Below are 24,540 nucleotides of genomic sequence, written 5' to 3' on the forward strand. Positions count from 1 at the left end.
GGGAATGCATTTTACAAAAAGTACGATATCAAAACAAATTCTAACAATATATATAAAATGTTCTTAACTTTGAAATCTATTGATGAACTGATAATTCTGTGTAAAAGAATATAATGTTTATCTGGGAGAAGAGCTATATTTTTCATTAGATTTTCAAAGGGATCTGCAATCCAAAAAGGTTAAGAACTACTAAAACATTACAGTAAAATGTATTGGCATTTATCTCTGGGTTAGTGGGATTACTGGAGATATTTATTTCCTACAGTAAATCTGTATCACAATTTTAAAAAAGACTAAGAGATTATTTTGATTTTTAGTTGCTCTCTGTGTGAAGGCTGTGTGTGCATGTGTGTGTGTGTGTGTGCGTGCATTTAAAAGAGGAGAGAGAGGAGACATGCACCGAGGAAAGGGCTGTTTTGAAGAGTGGGAGTGGTGGTGGGGAACAAGGTAGTAAAACATTAAAAATATGAAGGCCAATCATGGACTGTTGGTTACTTAGGAATTTCATGATTCATCCAACACTTCTAGGTATTTGATATTCATTCTAAAAGTAGGATTTTACTCATGAGTCTTGGATTTCTTTTCATTGCTAAGCTTTAAAATATCTATTTTAGTGGAAAATTCCTCTAGCTGTAATCTCACAATGCTGCCAATCTTGTTCTCATGATAGTTTTAGAAGAACAGTGTTTTATTCTCCCACATGACACCTCCTAGTTTTTCCACAGAAGATGTGAAAATTCCCAGAGGAGGAAAACTTACAGTAAATGGTAGTATTTATTTTTAATGATACTGTGTATTCTTTTTCCTTTTCTGAACGTTATAGTTCATATTTTTGTAGCTGAAGGCAGAGCGGGGGCGGGGGGGTTTCTTTTTGGAATTGTATTAGAGATTTGTGTTAACATTCCTGAGTAGAATGTTACAAACTTTTTGGAGTTAATGAAACAATCTTCTTTTCTGGGTATTTTGTGCTGCACATATCAGGCCCTCAAAATAGGTTAAAAACATTTCTGTTTCTAGAATAAACAAAGCTAAATCTGGCAATAAGATCAAGTAACACAGTTATTCACAGTTCTGACACTATTTCTTACAAGCCTAATCTGAATGGGAATAAAGCACTGATTTTGTTTTCTAATAATAACTATCCCTTGTTTTTAATTTGTGTAATGGTATCATTTATGTATTAACTTAATATGTAAGTATTTTTAAAATTGTTAATAGGTTAAACTTTTAAAAATACTGTTTTAAGCTTGTCCATCAAGCAGATACAATGCTACTAAGGGATATCCATGTTTCTAGGTGTTTGTCTGCAGTTGTCAGCGTTGTAGTTTCTATTTGAATAATCTTGTGGTTGATGCATATCATTGGACTTTTTTTTAAGTGAAAAGAGGTCTTTTTAAATGATTCTAATGCTCTTATATAACATGATGTGGTTTCAGTGATACTTTACTCTCTTGATTTTCACCTGTTATACATATAGATTTCCGCCCAGTTTTTAATTAAAAATACTTTAATTAATATCTTTATAGCTAAATAATTGTACATTGTCTTGATTACTTTTTAGGGTATATTCAATATTCACCAGTTTCATTGTTGAAAACAAGCAAAATGACTTTATTCTCTTTTTGTTCTGTGCATTTTTGCCAGAAACATCCTTCACTCCAATGACTTCAGTTACTATCTATAAATATGTTGATAGTTTCACATCATTAGCTCTATCCCTGTATAACCAACAACTTTTAAATATCTACTTTAGATGTCACAGAGGCATCTTAAACACAGCATGTTCAAGAGTAAACTTGTGAAACTTAATGAATTTCAGCACTTGGCATCAAAATCCACTCTTGCTCCAGCCAGAAATCTGGACACTTGTTATGACTTTTTTTTTTTTAACTACTTTGCTGAGTTTATGCAGTGCCAGCATACCAATCTAGGACACCATCATCTCTTAACATAGATGATATAATAGACTCCAAATTGGCCTCCCTGCCTCCAGTTTGATCATCTCCAGTGCATTTTGTTAAAATGATTTCCACTTTTCTTGCTTTACTGAAACTTTTTAAAAATTTTAAATTTTTATTGTGATGCATCCCTTTCTGCTAGCATAGCTGTAAAAACCAAATACTCAAAGTGATGTCAGAACTAGCTCTTTGAATCTCTGTGATGAAGTATATTTAGTTATACTTTCATTAAAAATGTTACAGTCAGCATGGATAGGTGGAACAACAAATCAGTGTTTCACTCTTTCTCTAAAACGAATAAATAAATACATTTTAAAAAATGTTATCGTCAATTTTTTGTGAAAACAAAAATTTTGTGCCGTAAATAACTAAAATATAAACTTTAAATTCTTTTCACCCCTTACGTTCTATTTTTTGTGATACAGATAATATTTATTTTAATAACATGATTATATTATAAATCATTGATTTGTGTGTCTGTAACGTACATTATGTGTATATTTGTATAATTTGTATATAATATGTAATATATAGTCATATATAACATGGTGGTCAGTGGACTCTTGAACAGGGTATGGACTAGTCCAAGTGCCATGGTGCAGTTTTTTAATTTAATTTTTAGAACAGTTTAAGGTTCACAGCAAAATTGAGGGGAAGGTATAAAGATTTCCCACATACCTGTTGTCCGCACACACAAATGCATAGCCTCCCCCATTATCAGCATTCCCCAACAGAGAGGCGTGTTTGTTACATTGATGAACTTGCATTGACACATCATCACCCAAAGTCCATAGTTTACAGCAGAGTTCAGTCTTGGTGGTGTGCATCTGTGGGTTTGGACAATTGTGTAATGACATGTATCCACCATTATAGTATTATACAGAGTAGTTTCACTGCTCTAAAAATCCTCTGTGCTCCATCTATTTATTCCTTCCCCCATTACTTCTCCTCCAACTGCTGGCAACTACTGATCTTTTGTACTCTCTCCATAGTTTTGCGTTTTCTACCATGTCACGTAGTTGAAGTCTTGTCCTCTCTTTTTCTGAGTTAGCCTGGGTAGGGGCCTATTAATTTTATTCATCTTTTCAAAGGCTTTTGGTTTTATTGATTTTCTATATATTGGTTTCCTGTTTTCAGTTTAATTGATTTCTACTCTACTTCATTTTTTTTCCTGCTTACTTTGGACTTAATTTGCTCTTGCTTTTGTAGTATCCATTGGTAGAAACAGGATATTGATTTTTTATCTTTCTTTTCTAACATTCGCATTCTGTGCTATAAATTTCCCTTGAAACACTGCTTTCACTGCATCCCACAAATTTTAAGTTGTGGGTTCATTTTCATTTAGTTCAAAATATTTTAAAATTTCTCTTGAGATTTCTTCTTTGATCCACATGTAATTTAGAAGTGTGTTGTTTAATCTCCACATATTTTAAGATTTCTCAGTTATCTTTCTCTTACTGATTTCTAGTTTAAACCTACTGTGGCCAGAGAGCATACATTGTATGATTTCTATTCTTTCAAATTTGTGAAGATGTGTTTTATGGCCCAGAATATGGCCTGTCTTGGTGAATGTTCCATGTGAGCTTGAGAAGAACGTGTATCCCGCTGTACATGTGTTATTTTTATATTAGTCATTGGTAACCCAAAATGTTTAAGAGTTGAAGAAAATGTAAAGATTTATTTACTTTAAAAATCTCGTTTTGGATTAATTAGACTTATTCTTGTTCCATTAATAAAATAATTTTAAAATAAATATATAATAATTAAGCAAATAAATAAAGTAAAAAAATATTTTCAATTTCTGCTTTTGTTAGTATTATCTAAACCCAGGAAGTAAAATGTATATTTTTATTCTAATTTTTTATTTTTTATTCTAATCTATATTTTTTATTCTAAAAATGTATATTTTTTATTGTATATTTTCTATTTTTTAGTTGCATTAAGATATACCTTTTCTGAATGTGACTTTTGTAAACGAAGTGATGATGATGGAAGTAATTTCAAAGAGATACAGAACAAAAGAGTTTTGTTGGGGAGCATTATCCCTCCTATATACTATATTAGCTATAATTGATGGGGAAGTGCTAAAACCACAGCAGGTTATTTGCAGTGATGTACTGTCTACTAAAACAATAAAACCATCAAAATTTAAGTGGCATTTATAATAGGCATGACATAAATATATTCACAACCACAAATGCATTATTTGAAAGAAAGAATATTACTGTTAAGAAGCTGACAGAGCAGATCTTCAGGATTTCATATGTAATCATTAATGTTTTGTGAATTATAGAGTCTCATTTCAGGTTGCTGACATTTAATTTTTTAAAAATATATCTATTTTTTTAAAAAATATGTCTTTATTGATTTCAGAGAGAGGAGGAGAGAGAGAGAGATAGAAACATCAATGATGAGTCATTGATCGACTCATACCCCCAACTGGGGATTGAGCCTGCAACCCCGGCATGTGCCCTGACCAGGAATCAAACCTCGATCTCCTGGATCCTAGGTCGATACTCAACCACTGAGCCACACCTGGCCGGGCAAGGTTGCTAACATTTAAAAACCACACACAGCCCGGCCGGGCGTGGCTCAGCGGTTGAGCATCGACCTAGGATCCAGGCGATCAGGGTTCGATTCCTGGTCAGGGCACATGCCTGGGTTGCGGGCTAGGCAGCCAATCAATGACTCTCTCATCATTGATGTTTCTATCTCTCTCTCTCCCTCTCCTTTCCTCTCTCTGAAATCAATAAAGATATATTTAAAAATAAATAAATAAATAAATAAATAAATAAATACCACACACAAATGATAAGACAAAGATATTTACTTGGAGATATTGGGTGAATCTGTAGCAAAGAAGGTAGTTTGTGTAATACTTCCCAGCAATACCATAATTTTCTGTATTTTTCTGTATCACTAGTTTAGTGATTCTTCAACAAAGATAGCAAAGGAATTTTTTTGTTAAAATTTAATTAACACATTGACTTTTGGACAGTGATATGAAGATTTTGTTTTTTAACTTCCTTGCTGACAAACACAGCATGCTCTGAAGTATATAAAACTTTGAAGTGTTAACAAATCAAATGTGGTTTGGAGTTTTGCTTGCTTTTGTAGGAGCATGTTCTGATTATGTAGAGACAGTGACGGGGAAAACATGCTGGAACTTACGCCAGAATGTAAATTAATGTCCTGCTTCTTTCTTTGAGAAAGTCTTGCTATCTCAGCTGAACTAAACAATATACTTGTTATATCAGCTAAATTAACAGTGGTTCACTAAAAGTGTGAATCACTTAAACACTAATGCATTAAATTTGAGATTTCAAAAATGTAAATGACAATTTGGAAGCTGTACCAATCAACTGTTAATTGTATGCTGAAGTAAACAGTAATTTTCAAAGGGAAATTTTCAGTCAAAAGTATTTGAACTTTGGGATGAACTCAGTGTTTTTGCAAGCTAAGAAACCAGTTTGATCCCCAGCTTTTTAAATATGTGAATTAGACTTATTTCTCTGATCTTTTTTTTTTTTAATGATCTTAGTCTTCCATGCAAAGGAGAAATGTAAAATGTTTTCAGTGTTATATAAGACCAAAGGACAAAAATGTAGAAATTTTGGGGGAATTTTCTACCAATTATGATGAGTTCCACAATATTGTAACAATTATCAGTAAAGTTAGTAGTGATTTTAGTATTGCACATTTGCATAATGTTATAGTCAGATACTTACAAAATTTGCTAAGACACACTTTGAATTTTATATCAAAAGGAAACCCATGCAGCCCTAGCTGGGTTTGCTCAGTGGTTAGAGCATCGGCCCACGGACATAAGGGTCTCAGGCTCGATTCTGGTCAAGGGCATGCACCTCGGTTGCAGGTTCAATCCCCAGCTCCAGTTGGGGTGCGTGCGGGAGGCAACCAATTGATGCGTGTCTCTCACATTGATGTCTCTCTCTCCCTCTCCCTTCCGCTCTCTCTGAAAAGCAATGGAAAAAATATCCTCAGGTGAGGATTAAAGCACAAGAAACCCATGCCTAAGAAATTAATAGATCAGGGATCTTTTTTTTTTCATCAAAAGCTATTTTAGATTTAACTGTAACTTTGATGGACAGATGATTGGAACTGATTGCTAATGAAGGACTGGAGGCATTTTGAAAGGCGTCATTTTCTGCATTTAGGGTAAAAGTTGAAGATGAATATTCTGAGCTTACTGAAATTCCTATAAAATCTCTTCTATTCCTGTCCGCATACATCTGTGAAACTAGTTTCTGTTATGAGAGCTATTGAAACAAAACATACATGTAGTTTAGATATACCTTATCCCTTGTGAGCAGAGTAATCATCAGTCCAACCTAGTATAGGTAAGTTAACAAGTATGGTAGCCAGCCTCCAAGAGAGCCCCCCAGGAAGCCCTACCTCCTGGTATTTAGAACCTGTGTAATCCCCTCACACGTTGCAACACAGGTTAATGTGGTAGTATGTCATTTCTGAGATTAGGGCAGAACAGAAACTATAGTGTCTCGTCTTGGTTGCTATGTCACTTTCTCCCTGGAAGACAGCTGCCATGTGGTGAACAGCCCAATGTAGGGGCCCACATACTGAGGAACTGAGGCTTCTGGACAGTAGCCAGTGGAAAACAGGCCTTTTGCCGTCAGACATGTGAGTGAGCTTAGAGGCAAGTCCTCCAGTCCAGTCAAGCCTTCAGATGACTTACTAGTGTGATAGCCTATTATTGCCTGTTTGCATACTTCCAATGAAAAATATGCAATTTTATGTAATTCTTTCCTTTTTTTCTGTTTATTCTAATTATATTATTGAAACAATTTTATGGGTCTGAATCTGATAAAACATTTGGACTTGTATTTTGTATGGCCTTTTTTACTTTTATTTTCCCAATAGTTCATTTTTATTTGGTCTTGTAAAAGTATTGGTCCATGGTGGATTGGAATTTTTTTAAAAAAAGGAAAAAGAAAAGTGATTCTTCACCACAGATAGTCTGCATTAGGTCCCTGTTACAGTGCTCTAACTTACCTTATTGTGATGATCATCTTGCTTTGTTATAATTGGTTATAGTCTCTGTTAAGTTGAAAGGCAGAGTCCATGTCTGTGTTTGCTGTTACACTTTCAGTATCCAGAACAGTGTCTGGTACTTACCAGCTATCCAGCCAGAAGATTTGGTCAAAATAATTAATGAGTGATTGTCATTGTGTTGGAATAATAATTAACTTCTGTAGTTATGAATAAGTTGATTACTATAATTAGGTATCCTCAGAGGAATGGTAATTGTTTATGGTGAATACAAAATATTTTTGGCATTCTTCTTGCAGAGTATATTAGGTATTTTTAAATATATATATATTTTTTTATTTCCATAGCACAACTACTGCCTCTGAAGAAGATATCTCAAGTAGATATCCCCGAACAGATAGAAGTGGGCTTGGCAGATATAACAGGGATGCAAATGCTTCAGGTAATTTGGTCTCAAGTAGCACATTGGAAAAGAAAATTGAAGACCTTGAAAAGGTATGAATTACAAGTTATTTAAGATTGATAAATTAATGTACTATTTGTATTCCTTTTTTTACTTGCATTAGCAGCTGAGAGAGAAAACAAATAGAAATTTGTAGGGGAGAGACGGTGCCAGAGAAGGGAAAAGAGTGAGGGCACTAATGGAAGATATCAGTAGTGTTAATTGGTATTTCCATATATAGTCAAATAGCAGCTTTGAAGCACTGTCTTAAGTAAATTGTGTAGTTGCATAGTGGCTAGGCATTTTCTGATTTCCTTCGTATTTTCCTGTATCCAGTTCTGTTGATGTTAAAACTTTCAGAAGTAGAGCCAATGCTTTTATTCCTTAATATTTAGTGGCTATTCCCATTCTGCCAAGTGCTATCTTTAATATAATGAAAATAGTCTTTATCTTTGAAATGGTTAGAAGTTTTCCTGGCAGCATGTACTACTGTGTGTTTATTATATTATCTGTACAGATTGTCATTTGTAGACTTTCTTCTGGGTTCTGAGTTAGAGCCCAGAGCCATCTTCGGTGTTTGAAACAATTAAAAAAATTTTTTTTAATTAAATTTATGGGGGTGACATTGGTTAATAAACTTAATGAAATATACAGATGATATTTGAAACAATTTTAAGAATAAACCTGTTTAGTAGTATCTTTGAAAACAGTGCAAATGGATATTGGTATAAATTTATTAGGTTTGTTCTGTAGACATCCAACCTCTAAAATTGATAACGGTACTGAATTACTTTCTGATTGTTGAAAGTTTGTTCTGTTTTGCTGAATTGAAATTATTACCTTTGATATAGACTGTTTTTAGTAGAAATTTAGTTTTTAAAATTGTTTCTTTTTGTCACATCATTGCTTTTAGGTCACATCTGTGCTTTCAAACTAATTTCTATAGGTCTAAATTAAAAACTTTAAGGAATACATAGTTCAGTAGGTTTCAAGAGGATCCTTGAGAAAGGCTTTTTGAAGTTCCACAAGCGTTTGGATTGACTTGCTAGTAGGTGGCAGCAGTTGATGAATGAGGCCAGGTGGCTGCCTTCTCTGAGGGTTAGTAGGAAAGAAGCCAAGTTCTGGGCAAGACCTTTCTCAGTTCTTTTCTTTTGCCCTCAGGGTGGCTGACCCAGCCCCAGTCCCTGGATCCTAAATAAGATTTCTTTGAAAGAGGTGTTGCATTATTTAAAAAAAATAAGCTTAAAAACCAGTAATCTACTTCAGTTCTTTCATTTTATCCATTGTCAGTTAACTAACAGAGTGGGAAGTAAAACTGAGGGCCGTTATTTTTTCATTTAGACTTTCCCATGGAGCTATCTCCTTACCTTTTTTTTTTAAAAAAAAAAAAGAATTTATTTTTTAATTTGTTTTCCAGTTACAGTTGACATACTGGAACTTATATTAGTTTCAGGTACACAACAAAGTAAACTTTTTAAACTGTATTTTTAATAAATTTGAATGTTCTCAAACAGATATTATTCATTAAAAACTATTACTATTACTAATGGTGGTGATAAGCTAAAGAGGGGATCTCATTGAGTATTAGTATTTGTTAAAGACTTGTTTGGGCATAGATTTAATCAGAAACATACCTTAGAACTCCTGTATTCCTCTCATTCTTCGGTTCTTTTCTGGGATGGTTTTTTTCCTTCCCTCATCAAGTGACGTAAGAAAATTCATTGGAAATTTTCATATATCTAAGGTAGTTCACCAAATTTGGCAGATGTATGCCACTTAACCACCAATTATTTTCCAATTAATCAACTTTGTAATTATATTTTCCAGGAAGTATTAAGAGAAAGGCAAGAAAACTTAAGACTTGTGAGACTAATGCAAGATAAAGAGGAAATGATTGGAAAACTCAAAGAAGAAATTGATTTGTTAAATAGAGTGAGTACTTACATATTTCAGTTTCATGGTTTCCTTTTTTTCTGGCAATTGGATGAAAATATATAAATATGAAGAAATTATTCAATTTCATTATTTAGTTCATTCTTTTGTTAATTAGATAGTAATTGGTGGTAGTAAGAACTCTCATTTCATTCTGTAAATTGATTTCCTCTGTCCAATTATCAGTTGTATTCACTTAATATTATTATTTTTGGAGATGGACTAATGAATAGAATTTGCTTTGTGTTTTATTAGTCTGGAGGTGAGGGGCAGCTTGGTCACCACTACACATAAAAGACACAGAGTTTCCTCAATAAAGAACTATAGTTGCTACTTTCTTGCCATAGGAAATTCTAAATTTCTTTGTATTTTTCACTTCTTCTTTTTCTTCAGTTGTATGTATGCATTATCAACTTTAGGTTAAGCCTTATCTGAAGGTCTTTCTCATGATTATTTGTAGCTCTTTTTTTTTTTCCTTTTAGCCCTTGAACTTCCTGCTTAAGAAACAGGTCTTAATACTAGAACATACTTAGGTAATGGAGATGGGAACAGATTCCATTGTTTTGGTTTTTAGAAGACTTTAGATAAGACAGAAGAAGGAAATGTTTATTTCAGGGAAAAAAGGAACAGATTTCTAATCCAATCTTAACTCTGACTGTGAAAGAAGAGAAAATAGAGAGTCTTCATTATGTGCAGAATAATAAAGCTTTAAGGCATTAACTACAGGTTTTAGATGAGAAGCTGAAACTCAGAGTTTAACTTGCTCAAAGTCATATGTAATCACATAGTAATCAGCTGAGTCAGTATTTGACCTCAGGTATTCGAGAATCCTAATTCTGAACAAGTTCTTCCATTCTTGTCTGCCTTTCGTTTGGTTCAGAACACAGGCATCGTCTATTGGTTCTGGACATCTGCAAATATTTTTGGTGTTTATGATGTATTAGCACTGCCTTAGGCACTGCTACATTAAAGAGAATAATAAACACCTGTGCTTACAGAGCTTATAATCTAGTAATGATATATAATGTGTTTTATCATTTTTAATTCTGAATCTTAGATAAGTCTCGTAATTTTAGAAATCATGTATTGTTGTTTTCAACAGATCAGTTTTTCAGCATCACTCATTTAGTTTGTGAGTAAATGCAAATTCTGTTTTTGTACATTTTTAAAATTTTTATTTATTTATTTTTAGAGAAAGAGGGAGAGAGAGGTATAAACATCGCTGTGAGAGAGAGAAACATCAATCAGTTGCCTCCCGCACCCATGTTGACCGGGAATTGAACCCAAAACCTGGATATGTGCCCTGACTGGGATCTAACCCCCCACCTTTTGGTGCATGGGATGACACTCCAACCAATTGAGCCACACAGGCCAATTATACATTTAATTGTTTTTATACATTTAAAAATCTTGTACCTAATTGCCCAAAGACATTATACTAAATTTATCAGAATGCTGCTATCCAGTAGCACACATAATATATTGATTGCTCTACGTTTTAGTATTTTGAATTGCTAGGATAAATCTATAAATGTCTGCTTTCTAACCATCAGTAAATAGTTTGTCTTGAAATAATGTTTCTTCTAACTAAAACTTAGAGTAAATGGTCTTTGTATTTACCGTCTTTGTATACAAGGCACTAGGATTAATATAGGGAACTTAGAGCTAGAATCACATAACTTTAAAGCAGAGGGTGATTACTTAGTTCAGTGGCTTTTGTTTTTTTTTTTAAGCTCTAAACCTTTCACTCAAACAAAATGTCATAGAGAAACCTAACATATAAATTGAACTATATCAACTCTATATGCCCCAGGTCTCCTTTTCTGTATGCCTCAGTTCTATCAGCTCCCCAGAGTCTCACCCCATAACATGCACACATATAAAAGATCACACAAAGTGGTAGGAGTATATCTAGAACTTGTACCTGGATCTTTTTGATGCCTAATCTGACAGAAGGTTGTAGTCTGAGCCCCTGAGCATCATATTGCTTAATTTTTTACATAAAAAATTAAGTTATTTTTTATTTTATTTTTTTAAATTAAGTTATTTTTAATGATTAAAATTTGGAAGATTTACAATGAAAGAATTCTAATTTCTGGATTCTCTCTGGCAAGAGTTGGCTCATATTTTCATGATAACAGTGAGAAGGAGTTGAATGGTGGATGCTCGTCTTAAGTGGGGCATATTCTATCTAAAGTTGTTTTCAGAACTTGCACTCATTTCCAAATTAATTGCTTGTATGAATTTACTCTCAGTGTGTATTTTTTGAAGTGTTTTTAATCACCTTTAGAATATTTTAAAAACTCCCGTAATATATTCCTTTTTGTTTCCTTAAGGACCTAGATGACATAGAAGATGAAAACGAGCAACTAAAGCAGGAGAATAAAACTCTGTTGAAAGTTGTTGGGCAGCTGACAAGGTAGAAGATTCAGGCTCAGTGTGGAAAAGATATTTTAAAACTACTGATTGAATGTTACAGTTAACGCTAGGACCATTATTCCTGTGCTGCAATACATTAAGTATGTATATTTATTTCTGGAAAACAGTGGATGTTTATTTCAAAAAGATTTCTTTTTCATTGTTAGTTTCAAAAAGTATCTACTTTTTATTTCACGAATAAGTAACATCTTTCAGTTATTAAAATGATAACTCTTTGGTTTTGTGTGGTATTCAAATAATATATGGTTTAAAGTCACAACCATTTGAATATATTTTATCTATGGTAGTGCATTTTCTCCCTAAAGGAGGAATATACATAGTCTTTGTTTACATGAATTCAAATACTTTTGGGAGTTACCTGCAAATGCCTTATTAATGAGGTGTTCAACCTTTTATGTGTAGGTGATTTACTCATAAAGGTCTTTGTCTGCTGTCATGTGTTCTTTCAATTTAATCTAACCAATTTAGAATAATGTAGAGTCCCACTATTTTGTGTAACAGTCATCTTTAAAAAGGAAAGCTATTATAAAAAGTCACTTAATATCATGTACTAACTAGGTTAAATACAAAATTTAAGAGAATACTTGAATTGTGCTATAGTAAATTAAAATGTACTATTTTGTATTTGAATATTGAAAAAATTAAAATCATGTTAACTTCTGAGGAACATACATTTGTAAGTTTAATATAAAATTTCTTATATAGGTACTACCTTTTTTAGGTTCATAAGTGAACATGGGATATTTAAGAAGTTGTTTATTCATCAAGCTTGGAGAGAGCATACAATTTTCGTGTATAAGAAAATAAATTCATATCTTTAATTATCATATGCATTAAAATCAAAACCAAGATATTTATTCTCACTAAAATCATTTATACTACATTATGAAAGAGTACATAAACAGAGCTAGTATTGAAATACTTGGCTTAATTTCTAACTGAGAGAATAATACTGACACAGTTGTTCTCATATGAGAGAATTATTGCCCTACCTCAAATTTAAGGGATTTTCTTCCTAACATTGGATTTTTAAAAAAATAATTATTTTGAAGAATTATACATATTTTCTTTTTTATTAATTATCATTAGTATTTAGAGTTGTTTTATATTACATTTTCATGTTGAGTAAGGAAATCCCCTCCTTTAAAATAACATTAATATTAAGAAATGTATACCTGATAGTTGAGTCTCAAACAGTATACTGACACCCATTTATCTAATAAATACACATCAGTGGCTTGAACATAGTAAAATGCATTTTTGGCTTCCCCACTGATTCCTTTTCCTTCACTTGCCAAGCACCTTCATTATTCACTATTAGAAAAATGGGAAGGGTGAGACAGTTGGAAAACATGGAGAGTAAATGATGAAAATCAGATGTCAAGTTCTAAAGCTCTCTGCAATGACTTAGAGTCCTCCCACACACCCTTTTCCCCTTCAGAAGTTTTAACCTTGACTGATCATCAGTATCAGTTGGGTGGCTTAAAAAGAGGTTTCCTGGCTGTAGTTCCTAGATAGGTTTAGACTGAGACCCTGGACAGAATTTTTAAAGCTCACCATCTGATGATTCTGATCATAAGTTTGGAAACAGCTACTGTTGCCTCTTTCCTTCTATACCTTCCATTGAAGACTCTGGAATTAACATAATTTTAGCTACTAGCATTTTTTTCCCTTTTAGTTTATTTAATAACTTGGTCACTGGGGAAGTTTTCATATGTCCATGCATATTAACCAACAAGTTCAGTGTTAAATTACCAAACTTGACACAGTTGCAGAATTACTATGTAAGTGCATCCTTTTTGGAGAACATTACCCTACATGGGACGGTGATCCACTACCCACATGTCAGGTGGTCTGCCAGGCTCAGTTACCACCTTTGGCTTGAGGTACTCATCTCCCTTTAGTTACCCTTAGTTAGGTATGTGGCAAAAGGATCGGCATTGCCTAGTTTCCCATCCGCACTTTGGATGTTGTGAAAATGCTGTCAGTTTCTAGCTTTAACATATTAGTGTGCTAGTTTTTCCGTAAAAGAAGTATTTTGTATTTTCTGTGTAATTCATGTGTAAGTAAAGGAATATTCCATGTCCCTTTTAAAAATTATACCAGTTGTTGTTAATACTTAAAGACTGAACAGTTTTAAATTTTTTCCTTTTCTTCAGTTTATTGGAAATATTTCCGTCAATGATCTTTTACATGCTGGTACCTAGTACATATGCAGTGCCTGAGAACTTAGGCAAAGCTTCCACATGCAGTTCTTCCTTGAAATACGTGTGTATGTCACATACAGATTTTTACACTGATTATTGAAAAATAAAGTAGGATCTGCTGCAATATCCCTTTAAAATTTGTAAAATATTGAGATTTTGAAAAGGTATCTTAAATACATGTGCACCACCATAGAAAAGTTGGCTATTGTCAGTAAAGTGCTAGTATTTGTGAAACTAGTTCCATTCAGAAAGAATATTTCTTATATTTCCTGGGAATTTGTGGCATAATAAAGCATATCCAAAGTTATCATGTGTTTATGATATTATTTTCAAAACAATAAGGTTATTAACTTTCAAATGAACAGGACTTGCCTCCGTGATTTTCGGTATGCATTAACTTGAGAATTGATGAAGTAATCTGTTTCATTTTTCTAGACTTGTTATTAATTTTATTGCACTACAGTTACCTTCAGAGGGGAAAAGGAAGGTGTTAGGGTATGTGTTTGTAAGGGAATTTACTAAATACAGTAGATTAGCACTGTCACACTTGATCAAGTAGTTTAAAACATTAGAAACTTAAGTATTGGGGCAGATACATGAAGCAGTCTATTCTTTAAAATAACTTTTTAATTGTGGTAGAAGCAATGTATTCTTAAGGTCAAAAACCTACCTCAATTACATGTGTTTTATGTTTTCTGGGTTAATCTGGATTTTTATAATTAGAAATTAAAATGTAAGATTTTGCATCCACTAATATTTTGTTGAATATAATACAAGTCAGTGTATTAGACATGTCCATATGTTCAACACCATAAGGCAGAATAGGAAAGGCCTTGATTTGGTAATTGATCTGATGTCCTAGACAATATTCACATGTACAGTGATAGTCATCTTTCATCTTCTTTGTAGTTTTATGATCTTGAGCCTGTGCCTGGTAAGTTCCATGCAATGTTGGTACTTACATGCTTTTGTTAGTAATATGTTAAAAGAGTCAGGCATATATTTTCATCTTGTAATATAAAAACCAAGTGCATCAGCTTTTCATTGAGAGGAGTATGTTAAGTGAGAAGGAACTAGCATTCAGGAATCTGAACTTAAAAATAACATGTTAAGGTCAGGGCTAAACAGTCTGTTATTGTATCTGAACCACTCCTAATATGTAACAGTAAATTTCTTTTGTGTTGGAATTATGCTCGCTCTCATAAATAACGAACATCCCATTGACTAGGATTGTAATTTATATTACTTAGAACTTAGTGACACTTTTTCTTTTGTAGTTCCATTAAACAGAAAGCATAATACCAATAAACAATGAACATTTTCCTCATGTGCCTCAAAGGCACTTCCCCCCATGCTAATTAGTTTGTCGGTGATGTATAGAAGTTGGTTGTTTTATTCTCAGTCTAAAGACTTGAACCATTACCCAAGAAAACCTAAGCCCATACTTTTTTATTTTACTTAGCTAGAATCTCATATCATGTTAAAGTCATACCCTCATCCCCAAAATAATTATGTGGGAGTACGTGAGAAGAATATGGATGAGAGGGTTACATTAAATTTTCATACCCATTCTTTTAGCAAGTATTTATTAGTCAACAGTTACAGATATTTCAGAAGTTTTTAAAAAAATGGACATGGACCAGCCCTTCCATCTAGCAGTGTACAGCTATGTGGTCTGAGTCAGTAGCACAAAGTGCGATCATAAGTAGCATTAACCAGTCTAATCTGAATAGTTCATTCAAAAGGATTTTTTGTATTTATTATTCAACCATTGTCTTTTAGGTCTAGTTAGTAGGTACCATTTAATGTGCTGCAGCATTTACTGAGTGTTGGCGTGAAAGACCTGTTGGGAAGTATTGTACCATATTTCTTTTAGGTAATTATGTATTTGAAAAGAACATTTTAAAGGAATTTATAGCAGTAATGAAGTAAAAAGACTTCAATGTATGTCAGATACACCAAACTGTTGATGTATTCAAGCATGATTTTAAGTTAGTTTTTCTTTATATATTACTGATTATTGGTTCGTTTTAGGTATTTAAGTCTAATAAACAGTTGACATATGGACAGTCACTGTGGTAATAATAGAATGTTAGTCATGGTCACTTGATGGACATTTATTACATGCCTGTTTTGTTTTGTTTTGTTTCCCCCCTCTGGATACCTAATGTGTGTGTGTGTATTACTTTTCTCTTGAAAAATTTGGCTATGCTATTCAGGTTTTTTATTACTATATTTTTCTTCTAAGTTTAAGCTACCAGCAAAGACCATATGAAAGCTAAAATTTGCTTTTGAAAAATCAGCTTATTAAGGTAATCCAAATATTTAGAAAAACATCTGGATAATTTTTTGGCCCATATTAGTATTGTGTAGATACCTTTCACAATTCCCATTGCATAGGATTTCATTATGGAGAGTAGTCAGCTTGATTCACTTTAATATGCTTTGCATGTAAAATAATACTCAATAAAAAAAGTAAATTTTCATTTATTTTTTAACACTGGTTATTTTCTTACTGTACTGTCAGTAAAACCCTGATCATGAGTTTTACTTTTGAAATTAAATGCTAATATTCTAATTAACTTATGTGCCTCTTACTGAAACAGTATGCAGTACACTAAAATTTTTATTTAGTATATTATTATAGAAGGTATAATGTTTAAAAAAACAATACAGAGTGGATGAGATCTGACCACATTAATGGTGAGGATCCTTGAATAAGTGAGGTTGACATTTCAACCTGACTGAAAATTTTAATTATGTTTGTGTTTTAAAACTACATGAGTGATTTCTTAATTCAAAATAAGAACTGTTATCAGCTACATCTGATGGTGTTCAAAGAATTTCAGGTCCTTCATAGTTTGAAAAAGATAAGTAGAGGTCTGAGAATGTAAAAATCCTGTCTCTGTTTTTTCAGTAAATGGTTTACATAACTTTTGCTAATGTGCCGTTCTTCATACACCTGCACAAGCTAATCAGTCTTCTTTACTTCTAGAACTCGTACGTTAATCTTTTCAGTAATGTCCTACATGTCTAACAAGTGCACAAGCATCGTTCAGGCAGAATGTTTAGATAATGTCTCAAGTCCTTTCATAAGAACACACTCCATTCCTGGAGCAAGCCTGTTGAAAAAATCTATGAGGTCTGTTAGTTATAATTGAAACTGGAGCCATTTATCTTAGACTTCATCAAATATCTTTTTAAAATTCTAGATTTACTCTGTGCACACAGTTCTATCAGTAGCTGTAAAAAGCCCACATATTTTCTTAATCTCATGCTTCTAGTTTCTCTTTTCACCTCTATAAGAGGTTATGTTTTATTCCTGGTCAACTTCTTGGAAAGAATTTATGTAATGTTGGACCTTCATGTTAAAGAGATAGATAAAAAGATATATCTTTTATGATCCATTCATTTTATTTTGATGTCTAAGCAGGTAAAGTTAAAAAGGAAGCTAGAAAATGAAACTTCCCTCTTTTAATACTGGACCAAATGAAAAATTTTACTCTAACTTTCAAAAAACTTCTGTGACTGAATAAAGATGCCTTTAAGAGGAAAAAGCTCTCTATTTGGTGTCAGATAGTTGAGCAATATGAAGACAATTAAGATGAGCCAATTAGGAAAGGTAGATTGGGCTTTGACCTTCTATATGTGAAAGAAAAACAAATAAGACTTTTGACTGCTGTATATGTTTTTTAATTAAAATTAAAGTGTGCAACATTATTCAGTAGAAATTATAGTTTTAATTCATATATGATCAGTTGCCATCCTTTAGATATACCATGGGCCATGAAATTCGCCATCTTTATATTATGCTATAGGCTTTTATCCAGAGAAATATGTATTCCTTTAAAATGTGAACTATTTACGTGGTTAAACAAAGATTGATATTATCAGTGGACATTTCAGTTTTATGAAAGCAATTTAAGAAAAATTAGTAGAAAGGTATCTGATTTCTTTCATGATTTTTAGTGCAAAAGCATAAATAAAACTATCAGAGACATAGGAAATACCATTTGAAGAACCTTCAAGTCACTTTTGGTAAAAATACATTCATTTGATAAAGTGTTAAAAAAAAGTTGGATGGTTATTGGCTTTCCATAGCAGATTGAAAGTTTCATGTTCATATGATTCAGGACAGTGAACAACATCACTAATTTATAGTAAAATTATGCCAGCAATTCTCATATTAACTGTATTATTTACTGTTTAAAGTAAACCAGTGAATCAATGAAAATTGTAATGAATGAGTAAATGGACACTTCAGAAATGCTAAATGATGATCATATGAGGCTGAAAAGTGCCTCCCATTTCTTATAACACTTTTAAGATCAATATACCTTAAGAACTGAGTCACTACAGCTAAGGATAGTGACTCATTTAACAATATGAATATAACTTTTACCCTACTTTAGTATAGCATAAAAACATTCTGTAGTGCCAGGCATTGTGTTAAGTGATTTAAATATTGTTTTTATTTGATTCTTTAGAACTTATGCAAGGTACAGACTGGGAAGGGTAGTTGCCCAAGGTTAGTTACAGAGTGACTCGTTGTGCCTTATGCTATGACATACTCACTTTTATGACATAATCACTGTCCTACTGAATATTTTGCCAGTGGTTCTCAAAGTGTGGTCCCCATACTAGTAGCTTTGGCTTCACTTAGAAACCTGTTAGAAATACAAATTCTTGGGCCCCACCCAACACCTGAATGAGCTGAGGCCCAGCAATCTATGTTTAAACAAGCCCTTAAGTGATTCTGATGCAGGTCAAAGCTTGCAAATTTGCATTATACATTTTTATTTTTAGATTGTAAAAAAAGTGGTCTTTTTAAAAAAATTTTTTTATTGCTTACATTGCAAAAGACTGTATCAGGAAAAGCCTCAGCATGGATATTGGCAGTTTGACATAAACCCATTAGTTTTAGCAGTATCTCTGGAACACAAATGAATTCTTAAGTCTGAGAAACTGTGGGACAAAATCTTTGTTTATCTGTTAAGACCGATCTCTGTTATTGCCTGAAGGTTTTTGGTAACAATAATGCATTTTTGTTAAAATTTAATACTTTATTGAAACAAATAAATACTTCATCGCAGTTATAGTTTGTTTGTTTGTTTTTGCATGCATGGGACACTGTGGGGAGGTCCATGGGGAGATTATTGTCTTTTAATCATTTTTTAAATATGATGAGATAGTTAAATAAGCTACTTTTTAGTCTTCAAAAACTTGAGAGCAGTTAGATTACAGAATTATTATGAAGACAGTACAGAGTACTTGAATAACCCCACAGCCAGTTTACCGCTATTAACGTCTTACTATTAATGTCTTACATTAGAATGGCGTATTTGTCATAGTTAATGAACCAATATTGATACATTATTACTTCCTGAAGTCCATACTTGATTCAGATTTCCTCAGGTTTTCCCTGCTGTCTTTTATTTGTTCCAGGATCCAATCAAAGATACCAGGTTACACTTAGTTGTCTTATCTCCTTTATGCTCCTCTTAGTTGGGACAGTTTCTTAGACTTTCCTCATTTTTGATGACTTTGACTGTTTTGAAGATTATTAGGTATTTTCCACTTCTTACTATGAACATTTTCAGTTATACACAAAAGTAGAGAAAATACATCTTGCCAATCTTATTTTACCCCTCCTTTTTTCTTTCCTTTTTTCTTTTTGGCTGGAATATTTTAAAATTAAATTCCAATCATTCTATCATTTAACCTGTAAATACTTGAGTGTGTCTCTCTAAGAGATAAGGGCTTACAAATAACCACAATATTGTCATACCTGACAAGTTTAATGCTAATTTCTTTTTTTCTTAATATTTTTTTATTGATTTCAGGGAGAGGAAGTGAGGGGGGAGAGAAAGAGAAACATCAATGAGAGTCATTGATTGGCTGCCTCCTGCATGCCCCCTGCTGGGGATGGAGCCCCAAACCTGAGCTAGAGCCCTGACCAGGAATCAAACTATGACAGCCTGGTTCATGGGTCGATGCTCAACCACTGAGCCATGCCAGCTGGGCTAATGCTGATTTCTTAATATCTGTTTAGTTCAGTTTCCCCGGAGAGGCAGGCCTGCAAGAAACTTATTCGGGGAAAACACTTGTGAGGAAAAGTGGGGCAGGAGCTAGGGGAGCTTGGGAGACAGGTCTGACTGACATGAAGGAGGGAAGGGGGGGTGGTTGAGCAGGAAGTCTTCACCCACACAACAGTTCAACGTTTTAGCAAGGCTGTGAAAGTCCTCAGGCCAAAAGTGCCAGTTCTCCTCAGGAGACCCTCATCTTGCAGGAATGGGCTTGCCTTTATTCCTGCTTTGCTCCTTTGTTGGCAGGGAGCAGCCAGTAGGAAGCAGGGCCTCCCCTGAACACCATTCAGACCACAGCAGCTGCAACCGTCAGTTAAAGAGCCGTGGGCGACGGAGAGGCTCATCTTTATGGCTGCCACATCATGTAATACTTCGTGTTCAAATTTCCCCAGATACCTCAAAAATGCCCTTATGATGTTAGTTTATTTAAGTCAAGATTCAAATGTGAGTCATTCATTACATTTGGTTAATATGTCTCTTCCGTCTTTTTTTAATGTATAAGTGACATGTAGCCCTAGTTTTTGTGCCATTTTTCAAATTGAAGAAATTACATTTGTTCTAATTTTCTACATTTTGCATTTGACTGTTTGCATCTTTATAGTTTAACTTATCCATCTCCCCCCTCCCCTGTTTTCTGTAAATTGTTAATTAAACGTAGAGACTTTATTAGGTCCAATATTCCATAGGTGGTTTGTGCTTCCAGTTGAATCACAGAAGGTACATAATGTCTGGTTGTCTCACTTTTTTTTTAAATCCTCACCAGAGGATAAGGTTTTTTATTGATTTTAGAGAGGGAGGAAGGGAGAAAGAGAGAGAAAAACATTGATCACTTGTCTCCCATATGCACCCCGACCAGGGTTCAAACCTGAAACCTAGGTATGTACCCTGACTGGGAATCAAACCCACAACCTTTCGGTGTAGGGGATGGCACTCTACCTGGCCAGGGCTGGTTGTCTCACTTTTAATGATGTTAAGATTGATGAACAGATTCAAATGCTATTAGCTTGATTACTCTATTTTAAAAGTTCCCTATCAATCATTTATGTAATGGTTTTAGCAAATATTCATAATTATTGCCCATATCCAATATATCATTAGGTGTTGAAAGTGATAGTTTTCTAATTCTGTCATTCTATTTACATTAGTAGTTGGAATTCTTTAAAGAGAAACTTTTCTTCATCAATGACTTGGTTTCCCTAAGATACAAGAAAGATAAGATCACATGATCTTTCCCTTTATTTATCAATTTTGCAATAATGGTTGAGAGCCCAAGCAACCTACAAAGGTAAGTCATATGTTTGCTTTATGTATTTAATTTATTCTAATCCATTGCAGTCATTTTTTATGTTCCAGTTGTCCCAGATTTGGACAGTGGAAGCCCCTTCCTAGTTGGTGCCTGTGTCCTTTTGGTTGTCTATAGCTTCCTTGTTTTCTGGCCCAGTGTGTTCCAGTGTCACCTTGTACATTTCCTTTTCAGGACCTGAACTCAAGAGCTCAGAGGGCATTTGTAGAGCTCTTCATAACTGTAAAAGCCAACATTTTCCAACTAGTACCTTTCCTGGAAAATCTTAAGATGACAGAAATCTGCGATTTCTTATTTATTTTCTCACTCATTTTCTGTGCAAATGGTAGGCAGAGCTTAGATATATCTTTGGGGGTTTTTTGGGGGGGGGGGAATTTAAATCTATTTATGCCTGTTGAGAAACACAGGGAGTTAGTTATAAAAGTCAAGATTTTTTTGAGTAGTTAAATCACTTTCAAGTGGTGTTCAGAGCAGCCACATAATTGTAAAAATGTGTAGCTATTATTGAGTCAGATGTGAAAAGACAGAAGAGCTTACATAATAAGTTAAGCCAAATTCATAATAAAAATGAGGTGCCCAAATTGTGGTCTGTGCCCCCGCCCATTAAAATTTGACCCAAACGCACAGTATGGGTTTTAGTAAAGACTAGATACTTCATCCCTAATCACATCTGAATGAGGGTCCAGGCAGAGGTGCAGCCATTGTAAGTTTTTACAGCTGATGTGAGGCAGTCCAGGGCTCCTTACAGTCCTGGTTGTGAGGGAAGAGGGTTGGATGGTAGCTTTTGAGGCACAGGGTGAAGTTGCCCTGTGACTGATGGGACCAGAGTTCCTGCAGTGGTTAGAATAAAGCTCAGTTGCTGGGAGCCATTACCTGGAGGACCACCTGATAATTAATGTAGGAATAACCTTCCCTCTACTCCTGCCAATCCCTCCATCCCGAAAGAGGACCAACTCTTTTCTTAAAAACACAAAAACCAGCTTCAGCTTAGACTTCTTGTATATTGTATCTTGTATTGATTCACAAGTGTTTATTATATACTACTTTGTGCTGGGCTGTGTTCTGGGTACTGGGGACGTAGCAGAACAAAAAGACACATCCTATCCCTACGCTGTTTTATTCTTTGTTGCCCCATAAAAGCGTGTTGACACAGGGTTTAAGAGTGGTAGCTTCTTGGACTGAGTTTGGACCTTTCCAAAAGATGAGACTTGAAATTCACTTACCTGTCGACAGAGATAGTAGCTTCAATACATGTCATAGGCTATAGTTTGTGTTATAAAAGTCATGCTGAATGGTCTGATGTTTGGAAAAGATTTATTTTCCTAATCTTGAGAAATTGGGAGTGATTGGAGATTTAGAGCATACATTCATATTTTCATTAATTTGTATGAATTTTATTTTTCACCCCAAATATGTTCTTCATGGCCAGTTGTATTGTCCTCAGTGGGGGTCAGGGGCTCCACATTTCCTGGTACATTCTGATCATCTGAAGCATTTGGGATTCACAGTTTCTGTGCTTAATTTTACAATGGATTTCCAAATACTGTGTTTCTATAGCTCATAAAATTCCCAGTCACCCATGGTTAAATAAAACTATTTGTTCCTGTGTTTTTCTTTCCTTCTGAGTCTGCAATTGAGGTGGAACTAAGTACAGTGTGCTTTACAAGCTTTGATATCTAGTTACTTGGGAAACGCTCCCCCTATGGCGAAATCTTCACTCATTTACTTTTTTTTTTTGGTAATCGAGTGGTCAGGACACGTTATTCTACCCCTGTGATTCTTGCCTGAAGATTCATTTTGTTTGGGGAGGACATATGTGCAGGATTTAGATGCAGTTTTGAGGATCATTAGCTTAGGGTAGCATTTAGTCTTTTATACTTAGTCTTAAAAAACTCTTAAAGATAAACTGATAAGAGCGATTTCCCCTTCCCTGCACACAAGAAGGTTCTCTCACTTGGTCTCAAATGGGTTTATAATACCTTCCCGACTAACTTAAAAACCTGACTGTCTCTGTGCAGATGGGGAAGTAAGACAGAGGCTGGTTTTCTTTACTCTGAGAGTCACGTTGTGATAGAAACGGAACCAGATATCTTGCCAGTACCTGAAAACTGAGGTGTCGGGCCACTAATGAAATTGGTCTGCAACAGGTCTGATCAGAGATTACCGAATACCATAAAACCGTAAGATCTAGGAAGTTACAAAAATTATTTTTGGCATGGAGAGTAGAAATTAACTTTTATCCATGCCTCTTTTGAACATGATTTCAATTCAGTGTTACCAGTAGTTGGAGGCAGTGTTTCCGTAAAGGGTGGTAGTCCCCCTACCCCTCCATCAGAATCACCTGGAGGCCTTAGGAATGCTCGGGTAAATCAGGCCGCCTCTGTTCCCCAAAAGCTTCCACACGGTTAGAGAACAGACAGAATGTGCACAAGCAGAGAGGAGGGAAAGATTAATTCCTTAAAGGATGGAGGGAGACTCTCCAGGACCTTGAGGAGGGTTGGTATCAGTCATAGGAATATTTAGAACAATATATTCATCGTCTGATGAACCAGGGTGCTACAGCTGAGGGCTGCAAGGCTCTTTCTAACAACACAGCCTAATGATTGGTGGCTTCCAACTTAGACCCACTGGAGCACTAGTTTCCATGTTAGTCCTACTTGAATTCAGATCCTGGCTGTACCACTCAGTATAAGCTGTTGGAGGCCTGGACAGGTTGCTTTATACTTTCCTCACCTGCAACAAGGACAAAATCATGCCTAACTTGGGTGGGTTATTGTGGAGAATAAGTGAGATAATGCATGTAAAATGTGCGACGCAATGCCTGTTTATACTTGTAATGGGGAGGAATTAGAAAGATGCACCTCGACCTGGCTGGTTTGGCTCAGTGGTTAGAGTGTCAGCCCACAGACTGAAGGGGCCCAGGGCATGTACCTCAGGTGCAGGCTCCATCCCCGGCCCTGGTCAGTGCAGGAGACAACCAATCGATGTTTCTCTCTCTCCCTCCCTCTCTCTATCTCTCCCCCCCCCCCTTCCACTCTCTGAAAAGAAATGGGAAAAATATCATTTGGTGAGAATTTAAAAAAATAAGAAAGATGCACCTTTTTTGCCCTGGCCGGTGTGGCTCAATTGGTTGGAGCATCGTCCCATG

At 34.6% G+C, this 24,540-nt stretch overlaps 1 protein-coding gene across 1 annotated transcript in view; it reads left to right on the forward strand.

The window, feature by feature from the left end:
- The window catches only part of PAWR (pro-apoptotic WT1 regulator), a 100,865-nt gene extending 81,770 nt beyond the window's left edge, over nucleotides 1-19,095 (forward strand). The window contains exons 4-6 of the mRNA XM_016199455.2: nucleotides 7,331-7,478; nucleotides 9,253-9,357; nucleotides 11,694-19,095. Coding sequence (XP_016054941.2) covers nucleotides 7,331-7,478; nucleotides 9,253-9,357; nucleotides 11,694-11,780 — 340 coding nt within the window. The 3' untranslated portion in view covers nucleotides 11,781-19,095. The remainder of the gene's footprint in view (nucleotides 1-7,330; nucleotides 7,479-9,252; nucleotides 9,358-11,693) is intronic.
- Nucleotides 19,096-24,540: the final 5,445 nt, after the last annotated feature.

This window comes from Miniopterus natalensis, chromosome 2, assembly GCF_054644295.1.
Source record: "Miniopterus natalensis isolate mMinNat1 chromosome 2, mMinNat1.hap1, whole genome shotgun sequence".
NCBI lineage: Eukaryota > Metazoa > Chordata > Mammalia > Chiroptera > Miniopteridae > Miniopterus > Miniopterus natalensis.